The sequence below is a fragment of the Phacochoerus africanus genome, chromosome 4 (assembly GCF_016906955.1).
Source record: "Phacochoerus africanus isolate WHEZ1 chromosome 4, ROS_Pafr_v1, whole genome shotgun sequence".
NCBI classification, from domain to species: Eukaryota; Metazoa; Chordata; class Mammalia; order Artiodactyla; family Suidae; genus Phacochoerus; species Phacochoerus africanus.
The window spans coordinates 74,927,115-74,939,754 of NC_062547.1; the positions used below are offsets into that span (position 1 = coordinate 74,927,115).

The following is a 12,640-nucleotide window of genomic DNA, read 5'->3' on the forward strand; positions in this document are numbered from 1 at the left end:
CTACTGAAGGGTCAGGAGGGGTGGGACCTGGGGTGAGGCAGGGGAGGAGTCGGTGGTCTTGGGGCCTATGTAGCAGGGAGACAATTTCAAGGACACCCTTGGGCAGCAGGGACTTGGCACAGAGGAGCCAGTGATATCCCATGGCTCCCTGCCTTGGGCACGTTCCTGCCTTTCTGGGCAGAGAGCCAAGGCAGCGTGCGGCAGCGGCAAGGCGCCCTTTGGGGTTGGGCAAGCTGAGTTCAGACCCCAGTGTGGACTGGGCTGGGCAGGGACAGAACTGCTGGCTGTGGCTGGGCTGCTGACCTTAGGCTCTTGGCTTGGTAGCTTGTGTTTTGGTAGCCTCCTTGTCACCAATTATGGTGGGAGGCCCCCGTGGGGTAAGTGGTGGCTGGATGCCGGATGTCTAACATGGGCACAGGAGTGGGCAGCTCTTTATTAGTCATGTGGACTCGAAGCCCCAGGAAGGAGGATGCCCTAGGCCCCACAGAGCACTTGAGTAGCACTCAGAAGCAGAGTGAACTTGGGCCAGGGGGTAGGGGTGGGCCGGGGGGGTAGGGGTGGGCTTCAGGGTCAAGAGGATGCTGTGGCCCCCAGTTCTATGGGAGATTGTCGCTGATTTGCTTGAATCATCCCGTGGGCTGGCAGTGAAGTAACAGCAGGAGCGCTACCAGTCCCTGCAGAAGGAGGGCATTGGCTATCAGATCTCATGAGGGGAAGTGCTAAAACTGGGGAGCCCTCCCAGTTTTCCCAGCACCTACGACTGGGCCTTAATTTAGGCCTTCTACCACAGTCTGCATTAGTCATGTGCCATCTGCAAAATGACTCAGACAGGCCTGGGTTTTGCGCAGCCCAATTGGACTGATGGCTCTTGGCAGACAGGTCACCTGTGTGTGTGTTTGTGCTAGATTTGTCCTTAGGGACAGTGGTTCCTAGGATGGTGGCAAGGGTTGGAGGAAAGGGTGTGTCAGGGTCTGGCACACACTGGGCACCCCCTCTCTGAGCATTCCTTGTTAGATTTGGGGGCTTGGTTACAGGAGTCACCAGGCCACACTGAGTCCTGTGCAGTGCTGCCCTTCCCTCTAGGGCAGAGGGCCATCCTCAAGCCGCCTGCCCTGGCCCAGAGGCTGTGCACCCACAGCTGTTGTGCTTCTGACCATACTCAGGCAAGAGTCAGCGGCTTCTATTAATAACCGGCTCGGTGGCCCAGGGCCCAGGGTGGCCAGCAGCTCCTATAAAGCCAGACCCACGAGTCCTGAGAGGCTCCTTCAGCCCCTGAGACCTTTAGCCCCCCTGTTGTACAGAGAGAAAAAGAAAAGTAAGTACTGAAACCATCCCCTTGTCCCTCTGCCTGGCCCCACTTGGCGGCCAAAAAAGTAAGACACAGAACAGTGGCGAAAGACATACCCCATGCAAAGGACGTCTAAAACACAGCCTCCAGGGCATTTAACTGGCCCAGGCGGGAAGAGGGCAGTGAGGAGGAGGATGGGGCTGGGCCTTCCCCTCCATGATTTCCTTGTCCTAGAGGGGCAGAGCTGGGACCCCTGCCCCAGCCGGTGACCACAGAATGCATGTGTGTCTTGCAGCGAAGGCCGAGGTGCTGACTCCCCTTGAGGAGCGCACGGCTTCCTCCCTATCCCATCCAGATCCCAGAGTTCCCCATCCCACCCCCTGGGGTTTTGTATTTTGAGAGGCCCTGTATGGGAGGACTTATAGGCCCCTCTGGAAATGAGTCCTGTTTGCATGATTGAAAGTTGCCTCGCCCTGACCTGTTGAAAGCTGGAGAAGCTTAAAGGGGACCCGGGAGGTGATGAGGGCGTTTCTTGGGTGCCCCAGGCACTCTCCAGAATGCGCAGGGTGTGTTTGGGGGGCTCCTGGGCTGCAGTGGAGGGCCTCATTCAACCCGCTCCTCCCCCTGGACACTGGCTAGTCCCCAAGTCTGCCCCAAGGATGCCCCCTCAGGGGCCTGGCACTGAGGGTGCCTGAGGTGGGGGTAGCCTTTGGAGGTGATGGCTCTGGCCCTGTTGGGACGAGGGTGGGAGCGGGGGTGCCGGCAGAGTAACTGCTGATTAAGAGAGCCAGCTGAGTGCTACTTGATGTGAGTGGCAAGTGCTTGGGGTGGGGGGGTGGGGTCCTGAAATAGAGTGAGAAAAGGGTGGGGGCAGGGAGAAGGCTCTGCAGCCTTGTCCCCACCTCTTGGAGCCTCTGCCTCCATCTTCCTCCTCCCATGGCCATTAGGACATTTGGGGAAGACACTGGGGCAGAGCTCTGGCAGGTGAACATCCAGGGGCTGGGGACTCCCATGGGATGCTTTGCACGGAAGCTTGCCTGTGTCTGTATGTCTGTGGTGGGTTGGGATGGGGTAGGATCTCCCTGGGGGGAATGGGGCTTCAGATTGGCTTCCTAATTGGGGTGGTCTCTGAGGAGCTAGGTTCCAGCAAGGGGCCCACCACCCCCTCAGCCCCCAGGAATCCTGAGACAAACTTTCTTCCCCACGAGGTGTGCTCCCTGGCACCTGGGGCCCTGTAGGGATCAGAGATGGGGGACTGCTGGCAGGCCTGGCCAAGTTCCTCAGGGCAGGGGATGACTTGGCTCAGGAGAGTGTCAGCCACGGGATGACCAGCATGTGGGCATGGGTGTGTCACGTGGGTGTGTGTCAGGGTGTGTCCTGTCCTGGGCTCTTAGCCTTCTTTGCACAGTGTGTCCCACTCAGGGCACCTCCGAGGAATGTGAGCCAATTCTTTGTCCTTGGTCCAGGGTGTCTCCCCCTTGGCCCTGCTGACGTTCAGCCTGGAGGGTTCTTGGTTGTGGGCCCATCCTGCGCTCTGTGGGGTGTAGAGCAGCATCCCGCCCCCTTGGTGCCAGGAGTACCACCACTGTGACAACCACAAATATTCCCTGGGTAGGAGAGAATCAGCCTCAGTTGAGAAGAACTGATCTGAGGTTGTTCTTGGCCTTGAGCATTTTGGGGAGGTGGGGTGCTTATTGCTAGGGACCCCAGGATGATTTTTGAGGATGCATGGGCAGGCATTCTTAGTGTTTTAGTGATGTGCTTTATTCTAACACATGTCAAGAAATTCAGGTTTTAGGATTTCCTGCTGGCTCATCACTGCTCTGGCCCTGGTTACTGCCAGTGACCACTGGATCAGCCTTGCCTTACTCAGTGCCTGTGGCAAAGGACAGCCCTTTGGAGGCCCCCAGCACTCCCTCCTGGCTTGGCACCAGATCCCGCCTGCCCTGCAGGACACAGTGACCTCTCTCGGCAGCCCCCACCCAGACCTCACACACACCGAAGCCCTCAGCAGGCACTGCAAGAAGTAAGCGATTTAGGCTGTGCAGACTTGAGGGTCTCTGGCGCAGCTCCTCAGCTCAGCCATGAAGCTGAAAAGCAGCCTCAGCTGATGCATGCTGGAATAGACATGGCTTCGGGCCAATAAAACTTTATTTATAGACAGTGAAATTTGAATTTCACATAATTTGCATGTGTCATGAAATTTAATTCTTCTTGTTACTTTTTTCCATGACCATTTAAAAATGTGAACCCATTCTTAGCTCGAAGGCTGTACAAAAATATGCCATAGGCTGGACTTGGCCCATGGGCCATAGTTTGCCACCCCAGGTACTACATGCCCAGTAGACATTTGTTGAGTGGATAATGTTTAGTGCTCCATTAATCTGTGCACCCAGTTTATCTGTTTGACAGTAATGTGTTGTTAGTGAGGGCATTTAATGAATTTTTCTTTCTTTTTTTTTTTTTGTCTTTCTGCCATTTTTAGGGCCGCTTCTGTGGCATATGGAAGTTCCCAGGCTAGGGGTCTAATTGGAGCTGTAGCCACTGGCCTACGCCAGAGCCACAGCAACGCAGGATCCGAGCCGTGTCTGCAACCTACACCACAGCTCATGGCAATGCCGGATCCTTAACCCACTGACCAAGGCCAGGGATCGAAGCAGCAACCTCATGGTTCATAGTTGGATTCGTTTACCACTGAGCCACGATGGGAACTCCTGAATTTCTGATTAAAGTCACAAATGTTGAAAATGCTACTAAATAAAGGTCACATTGGATTTTTTTTTCTTAGCAAGTCCTAGAGGATTTTTAAAAATCTCTTTATTGAGTTAGAATGAACATACCATTCAGTTTATCCATTTAATGTATAAGTATATAATTTTTTTTTGTATATTCACAGGGTTGTGCAACTATCAACCACAATCAGTTTGAGAATATTTTATCCTCCTGCAAAAGAAGCCCTGTCTGCATGAGCAGTCACTCCCCGCCCCCCTCAGCCCTTGGCAACCACGAATCCACTCTCTAGCTTGGTGGATTTGCAGGGTTAGTCCTCCTGAGGCCTCTTTCTGTCTTACAGACAGGCGTCTTCTCCCTGTGTCCCCACGTGGTCTTCCCTGGGTGTGGGTGTGTCCCAGCTTCTTGTATGGACACCCATCATATTGGATTAGGGCTCACACTCATAACCCCATTTTTTAACATAGTCACTTCCAAATGCAGTCACATTCTGTAGTCCTAAGGGTCAGGGCTTCGACATGTCAGTGTGAGGGTACACAATTCAGTCCATAACAGTGTCTTTTGTTTTTGTTTTTCTTTGTTTGAAGTGAGGAGAGATTCAAATCGTGCTCAAACATAAAAGGACACAGTGTTCTGAGCCATTAGGTACACAACTTGTTGCTGGCCGGGTGGGGACAGGGACCTGGGCCCTCCTGACTCTTGGCCTGTCGGCCCTGTCACCTCTCTTCTGCGGCCCCTGCAAGACAAGCAGATGTGGTGACCAGCCATCTCAGCTTTTTGGTTCTAAGGGATTTGGGGTGGGGGAGGCAGGACTTCCTGTACTGAAGCTGGGAAAGTCCTTGGTAAATATGGTCAGTTTGCAGGGACAGTGGCCTGACTGGGTCTTTAGGTCGTCAGGAAAGGGCCGTGTGAAGCCTTAGCTGAAGCTAGTGCCAGGGCCATTGGGTCCTCCCAGCTCAGCTGCCGTTCGTCTGTCCATCTCAGCACTCTCCTTTGTGTCTTGCTCTGTCCTGTGTCTTGAGGCCACAGGGGCAAAGGGCGGTGGTGATGGCTATGCTGGGTGATTTTTGTTAGCAGGAAGGCTATGTTTAGAAGGAGCAGTGGCCAAGCAGACCAGCCCATTGGGAGGCTCCCAGCTGGGGCCCCAGGAAGTGAGCAGTTTCCCAGGAGCCTGGGACCCCAAACTGGGGGCAGGACACGAGCTTATAGGACCAATTTACTGCTAGGCCTATTCTCTGGCCACAGGCAGGGAGCCTTTGGGCACACAGAGACCCCACTCCACTCCTGGACCCCACTGCAGGAAGCTTGGAGGACAGTGGGGCTGCCACAGACAGTGAAGGGAGGGGCCTGAGCTGTGTGGCGAGTAAGGGGCAGGGGCACCCACAGCCTTCTCACTGATTGCAAGTACAGCAGGAAAGCCCGTGGGACCCTCACTGTGCCTGTACTACTTCCTGGAACCATGCCAGAACCCAGACCTGATCCTTCCTCCTACATTCCCTTTTGTTTTTATTGAGGTGAAATTTATATAACATAAAATTAATCATTTTAAGCGAACAATTCAGTGGCATTTGGTATATTCACAATGTTATACAACTATCGTCTCTAATTCTAGAACATTCTATCACCTCCAAAAGAAACCCTGTCCTCATCAGCAGTCACTCCCCGTCCCCACACCTAGTCCCTGGCAACCATGAGTCTGTCTTCTATCTCTGTGGATTTGCCTGTTCTGGGCATTTCATATGAGTGGAATCATGCAGCGTTTGTCCTTCTGTGTCTGACTTATTTTACTGAGCATAATCCATCCATGTTGTATTGAGTGTCAGTCTTTCCTTCTTCCTAAGATGGAATCATATTCCAGTGTGTGGATGGACCACGTTTTGTTTATCCTGTATTTGACGGACATTTAGGTTGGTTTCACCTTTGGGCTACTGTGAATAGTGCTAATTTGAACACTCACGTACAAGTGTTTGTTGGAACACCTGTTTTCACTCCTCTTGAGTATATTCATAGGAGAAGAATTGCTAGGTTATATGGTCATTGGTTCTTTCTTTTTTTCTTTTTTCCTTATAATTTTCAGATGTTCACTGGCTTTGTCTAAACCTGTCTGGACTGCAAGTTTTTCTTTCCTTTCTGGATTGAGTGGGGTGGGTGGCTACAGTTCCACAGCTGGCCCTGGGGCATCATCCTCAGGTCAGGCGGTACCCATCCCTCCCCTTTCTCCCTCCCCATCCACCTCAGTCTTTTGTCTCCCCAGGAGTCTTCCAGCCTTCCTTGGGCAAAAAGAACAGGGTCTGAGGAGACCTGAATTCAAATCCCAGCTCCCAAGCCACTGGCCATCTCTGGGCCTCAGTCTTACCATGAAATGGGTGTACATGATAAAGTGTCTCATTGATGTTCTGGGGAAGGCTTGGGGAGATATGGTTCCCGGAAAAGGAAGTGTGTCCCCATGAGCATCCTGTATCAAGACAGCTTCTCCGTAACCCAAGGAAGTAGGTGTCACCTCTGGTCACAGAGGAGGTGCCTGGGTGCAGTGAGGTTGGACTCAGCAAGAGCCAGGGGCACCTCCCAACACCTGCTCTGGGCCGTGCCACACTGTTTGTTGGAAGCTGGCAGGAAGTTTCCCTTTCTGGGGAAACTAGGCCCCAAAGACCCTCAAGCATCCACCAAGGGTCACACTGCCATGGGTTTAACAGGCGGAGAGTGTAACTACCCAGAGCTCTCAGTGTTGCCCCTGGAGGTCACCAGTGCACCAAAAAGAGGGGGCAGGAGAGACCTTCTCAGCACCTCAACTATAACACGTTGGACCCCAACGATTAAAAAACAGGATCAGGTTTAATATGTAAGCCACCGTCGAGGTTACAGAAACATCTCAGGGTGGGATGCCTGGGCCGTGAGATGCTGGGCTGTGAGTGGGGCCTCCACTCTCCTATGTACAGACTTTCCCAAAGGGAAATGGTCACGCAGTGTCTGGCTGGGATGCTGCCAGCCTGGCCATATTGTGGCCAGAATTGTGTATGGGTCCCTGCAGTTGGGGGCTGGGCTCCTCCTCCCCAGCCTCGCCTAGGAGTGGTTCAGGAGCGAGTTCTGAATGTCTTCCAGGACTTGGTGGAAAAGCTCCTCGCGGGACTTCATGCCATCCAGGTATACTGAAATCAGAAAAACCACAGTTAGGAGCCCTAGGGACTCAGCTGAGGGTCCAGGTCACTGGTGCTGCCACCAGGAGGTGAGGGGGGAGCCCACAGGGGATTGGCGGACTGCTGGGTCAGGAGGAAGCTGACCTGCAGAGTCAGGCTACTGGAATAGACTGGCCACCAGGGCCCAAAGCAAGAGAGGCTGGCCGTGAGACTCAAGGAGGGACTTCTAGGTTTCCCAAATGGCCTCATTGCGATGGGACTGGCTTCATCTTATTTGGGCACTTACCCACTTCCACACCATTGGCCTCCATCTCCCGCTTATACTTCTGGTACATAGGCCACACGTGGCCATCGAAGAGGCCAGGGGGATCAGGGACTGCATAGCTTCGAGTACTGGGGAGGGAGAAGGGAGAGAATGAACTACACCCATGTCACCCAAGGGGGGTGCCACTAGTAGTGCCTGGGATGTGAGAACTCAGGGACCACACCAGTGAGAATGGGGACCCTGCTGATTCAGGGGCCTCCAGCTGGGACCTGAGTGCCTCAACTTCTGGCATTTTCACTGGTAGGTCCTGGACATGCCCAGGGCAGGGCATAGGTGGGCCCTGTTTTTCTAGGCTGTGGGCCTCAAACACAGCTCTGGCCACCCAAGTGCCTGGTGCCTGTCAAGCTGCAGCTTCAGGGTGGCTGTGTGTCCAGCGTGCATCCCTGGTTTCCTGGGCCCACTTGGGAATATAGACCGGGCCCCCAGGCTCACCTTCTTCTCCACTTGCATTCTTCGTAAGGGACTGTCAGGAAGTACCGTCGGCTATACAAGTCCACCAGGGGCCTGGCAGGGGTGGGGGAACATGTCAGTGCTCAAGGGTCAAAGTACACAACCCCATGGCCTTAGCCTCCAGGGACTTTCCTGGGTGGTGAGGGCTGGGCGGGGGGTTCTGGGCCAGCTGGTTTAGGGGTAAGGGAGGGGACCAGCATCAGCCAGTCTCCTGCTATGCCTTGGAACATCCCCACACCAGGCCCGCACCCTGAGGATGGAATCCTCCCTTTCCCCCAGAGGATGGTCCCAGAGAAGTATGATGTCTTCCCCAGGGTCACACAGCAAGCCTGGGCATCCCACCCAGCCGCCTCCTCTGCCTAAGGAAGTTGAGGTAAGGAATATTCACTTTTCCCCAGGAAGAGTGAATGTTTGCCACAGACTGTTGAGCTGAGCCCAGCTCTGCCCCCAACTCAAGCCTCCTACCGCACCTCCCGCACACTTGGGGCTTGGTTTCCTGTCTGCCCAAATAGAGACTCGGTGACCTGGAAGGGCCTGGATTGTTTGCGGCCTGAACCTGCAGACTCACTTGTAGCTGTAGAGCAGGAAGCCTTCTAGAATGAGGATGTGGGTGTCTGAGGCATCAAGTTGGACGTTGACCCCATGGGCACGGGCGAATTTTCGGGGGCTGCTCACCCAGGCCTGCACGGTGTTCAGCATGGCCTCCATGTCCAGGGACTCCAGCACTGGGGGTGGGAGTGTGGACATTGGTGGGGTGGAGGGCCAGGGGACAGTGTGGGCAGGGGGCGCGGGGCCGCCGTCCATCCTTACCGTCCCACTGTTTGAAGCCGTCCTCCCCAACTGCTATTTGGTCTTGGGGCTGAAACAGAGGAGCCCAAGCCGCGGGCTCAGTGCCCACCTTCCCACCTCACCCCACCTGGGGTGACAGTGCCTGGAGAGCCCGCAGTGAGGGTTCAGGCGTACCTGCCTGCCCCCTCTTCCTACAGCTGATACTTATAGACTCTTGGGATTGTAGGCAGGGTGGGGGCTCCAGGCCAGTGCTTGGAACTTCCCCCCAACCTCTTGACTCTCAGGACCAGGAGTTGGGGAGACTCTGCATTCATTGTCTTGTTATCCCTCACCTTCCACAAAGCATTGTGGGCAGGCTCAGAGCCCATTTTGCAGATGGGAAAGCAGAGGTGCAGAGGATAAAGGGAACTGCCCAGGTGGTACAACCTCTCTGGGAACCGCAGTTTCGCATTGATTTGATGGGGAACCGGTGTGCAGTAAGAACGTGCTAGGTGCACAGTAGGCGCTCAGTAACCAAGACTGCCCGTCCCTCACTCTCCTGGTGTGGGTCAGCCCAGGGCACCCCAGGAGGGGTCTGCTAGCCCTGAGTCTCCTCGTCCACCCACCCCCGTGTCAGGGTGGCCACCTTGAAGAAGTCATCCTGGTGGATCACGCAGCAGTTGGGCAGCGACTTGAGGAGGCTGTTGGTCAATGTGGTCTTGCCGCCGTTGGTCATGCTGTGGAGAGAGCATGAGGCTACTTGGTCCCCCCTTTGGGCCTAGCCAAGTCTGGGAAGTCCCCAGGGTCACACTCAAATCTAAAACCCAGAGAGCTAAGAAGGTATTTCTATTTATCTACTGTCAGAGAAGGCTTTCTAAGTAGCCAGCCTGGGCCGCCCAGCCCCCTTCTGCCCACTGCCCACTCAGGCCAGGCCCAGGTCTGAAGCAGAAGAGAGGCCAAGAGTATGAAAGTAAACAAAAAAGTGAACACAGTCTTAGCTGGGGAGGTAGAAGTAACTTATTCAGCGTTACTGCAAACCCAAGAGGTGGGGCTGAGAGCTCATTTTTACAGATAAGAAAACTGAGGCCCACTTGTGACTTAGCCTCACTAGGGCTTTAAGAAAAAAAGTCAAGGGAGTTCCTACTGTGTCACAGTGGAAATGAAACCAACTAGTATCCATGAGGATGCGGGTTCGATCCCTGGCCTTGCTCCGTGGGTTAAGGACCTGGCATTGTCATGAGCTGTGGTGCAGGTTGCAGATGCAGCTCTGATCCCATGCTGCTGTTGCTGTGGTTGTGGCATAGGCTGACAGCTGCAGCTCTGATTTGATCCCTAGCTTGGAAACTTCCGTGTGCTGCGGGAGTGGCCCTAAAAAGCAAAAAAAAAAACCAAAAAACAAAAAACAAAAAACAAAAAAACAAAACAAAAAAACCCAAAAACAAAAAACAAAAAACCAGCCAACCAAACAAAAAATCAAAATGTTAAAGCAAGTGCAAATTGGGGGAGGAAAAAATAATTTGTGATAGGGACAGAGGGATAGGATAGTGAAAAAAGCTATTGGCAAAGCAGGATGACCAGCTCCTTCCAGCTTGCCCTCGGGTGGCTCTGATTTTAGTGCTGAAAAGTCCCAGATCCCAGGGACCCTTCCATGCCAGGAAAAAGAGGGCAGATGGTCACCCTAAGGACTCTGGACCAGGCTGATGAAGGACAGATAAGGGTAACTGTCAGGCCTTTCTGGAAATGAGTGTCCCTTTGACCTGGTTGTCCCTGCTCTAGGAATCAAGGGTGGAAAGCTGGGTGTGGAGGTGGGGGAGCTTCAGCTGTTTAAAAGGGCTGATAAGAAAGGTGACCCCATATATTAGGGGGAGCAGGTTAGAACGGTGATCCTGATGTTAATTTGTTGGGCCAGCTATGGAACATGCAGACCCAGCACAGGAAGAAATAGGGGCCCTTATCTCACTTTATGAGGAATTTCAAGAGGGTGATAGAGCATTATTGAGGGGGTGGGAGCCCCAGGCCACCCCTGCCTGTGCTCAGTGCTTCCCGGGCGTCATCCTAAAGGCTCGGTTATTGGTAATAAAATGGAGAGTTTCAATCCCAGGAAGGCAAGGCTCCTGCCAGAGGTCAGCAGAAGTGGCTTCAAAGGCAGGTGTCACACAGTCATAGGGAGTGCCATTCTGGGGACCCCTCTACCTGACCACATGCCTCCCTGAGTTTGGTGTCTCTCCACCCCACCCCTACAGCAGCCCAGTGCTTTAAGGAGGGCCTGCCTGAGCTTTATAAAGTCTAATCCCACTCAGTCTAGTAGGGGTGGGGAAGGGATTTCCACTTGGAAATTTAAAGCTGGGTCTGGCACCCAGACCACTCAGACCACCAGACTGAACCACCAGGGTAGAGACCGCACTCCAACCTTGGGCAGCGGGCCTCTGTGACCCCAGGCTCCAGGCAGCCCTCCATTCGTTCCTTGGCCCATACAGGGGCTTGCCCGCCCTATCCTGCATGCTCCACCATTGCCCACGCGAGGCGGTCTGCCACGGCCCCTGACACTCACCCTCCGATGCCCACGATGTATTTCATCTCTGCTTGGAGGGGCGGCGGGGACCGCGCTCGGCAGGCGGACTCTTGACTACCGGGCACCTGGCTAGGTCCGACCCCTCAATGCCCTTGGGCTCCGGCGCGAGTCCCAGCTTCATTGAGAAAACCCCGCACCTTTATAGGCCTGGGCAGCCTGGAGGCCGCCCCGGGGGAGGTGGCCCAAGGCCTATAGGGAGTGCAGTTTTCAAGGGGGAGGGGTTCCCGGTGGGGGCACCAGCACCTGTTCTACTGGATGGAAATAGCTCCACGCTGTCTTTTGCCTAAATTAGTCACGGGCCAGCTGGGCAGGGGGGTGTGGGTGGATGTCACTCTGAAGCCTCTTCCCCGCCTCCCTTCCTCCTCCCCCTCCTTGCTCCTAGCCAGACTGCCCATGGGACAGATAACCGGCCACACATCTTCCCTTCCTAAAAATATCCAGCTCAGTGTGTCCCCTCACCTGACCCTGACATTAAGGCTGGTTCTGGTGGCTGAGGGAGGGAAGTCACCCCCACCCCCCACCTCTGTCTCCAGCCATAGCAGCCGGCCAGCCCCACAGGTCCCTGCACCACGGGGAACTTCCTTTCCTAAGGGTGTTGCTGCCAAGATAGGCTTAAAGTCCAGAGTGGTGAATCCCAAGATAGCTTTGTTCTGGTGACCCTGGCCATCAGAACATATCAACGTGACACCAGGGGCCGTTCATCCAGTGCCCATGTGAGGCCTGGAGTTGCTGGGTTTGGCTTAAGGCTTCTCAGCAGCTGAGGGGTTGGGGAAGGTCTGGTCCTGCTGATTCCTGCTCTATCCCTGCCCCCTTACTGACCAGCTGGGACTACATCACCAACCACACCTCCCCACAGACCAAATCTTTTGGTTTCAGGACCCCCTTTCACTCTTCAAAAGAACTGAGGACCCCCAAGGAGCTTTTGTGTCAATGGATTGTCATCCACATTTACCACAAATCAAATTAAAACAAAACTTAGGAGTTCCCATTGTGGCTCAGTGATAACAAATCCGACTAGTATCCATGAAGATGCAGGTTCGATCCCTGGCCTTGCTCAGTGGGTTAAGGATCTGGTGTTGCTGTGACCTGTGGTATGGATCGCAGACAGGACTTGGGTCCTACATTGCGGTGGCTGTTGTGTAGGCCAGCAGGTGTGGTTCCGATTGGACCCCCTAGCTTGGGAACTTCCATATGCCGCAGGTGCAGCCCTAAAAGAAGTTATAAAAGTAAAAATAATGTATGCATTCCCTCTGTGTTTCATCTGGTTAAGGATGTGGTGTCACTGCAGCTGTGGCTCCAATTCAATCCCTGGCCCAGGAACTTCCATATGCTATGACTGCGGCAAAAAAAAAATGTAAATATAATATTTTTAA

The 12,640-nt window shown here is 54.1% G+C and overlaps 1 protein-coding gene and 1 long non-coding RNA gene across 3 annotated transcripts in view; one reads left to right on the plus strand and one right to left on the minus strand.

The window, feature by feature from the left end:
- The first annotated feature begins 576 nt into the window (after positions 1-576).
- Positions 577-12,640, plus strand: part of LOC125125870 (uncharacterized) — a 51,035-nt gene continuing 38,971 nt past the window's right edge. For both annotated transcript variants that reach the window (XR_007134478.1, XR_007134477.1), the window contains exon 1: positions 577-1,315. This is a non-coding gene — a long non-coding RNA (uncharacterized LOC125125870). The remainder of the gene's footprint in view (positions 1,316-12,640) is intronic.
- Positions 6,832-11,466, minus strand: NMRK2 (nicotinamide riboside kinase 2). Its single transcript, XM_047777509.1, has 7 exons — positions 11,247-11,466; positions 9,342-9,432; positions 8,738-8,786; positions 8,496-8,652; positions 7,910-7,981; positions 7,439-7,545; positions 6,832-7,164 (listed from the first exon to the last, which is right to left on the minus strand). The coding sequence occupies exons 1-7, from the start codon at positions 11,270-11,272 to the stop codon at positions 7,079-7,081; spliced, it is 588 nt and encodes a 195-aa protein (XP_047633465.1). The 5' UTR covers positions 11,273-11,466; the 3' UTR covers positions 6,832-7,078.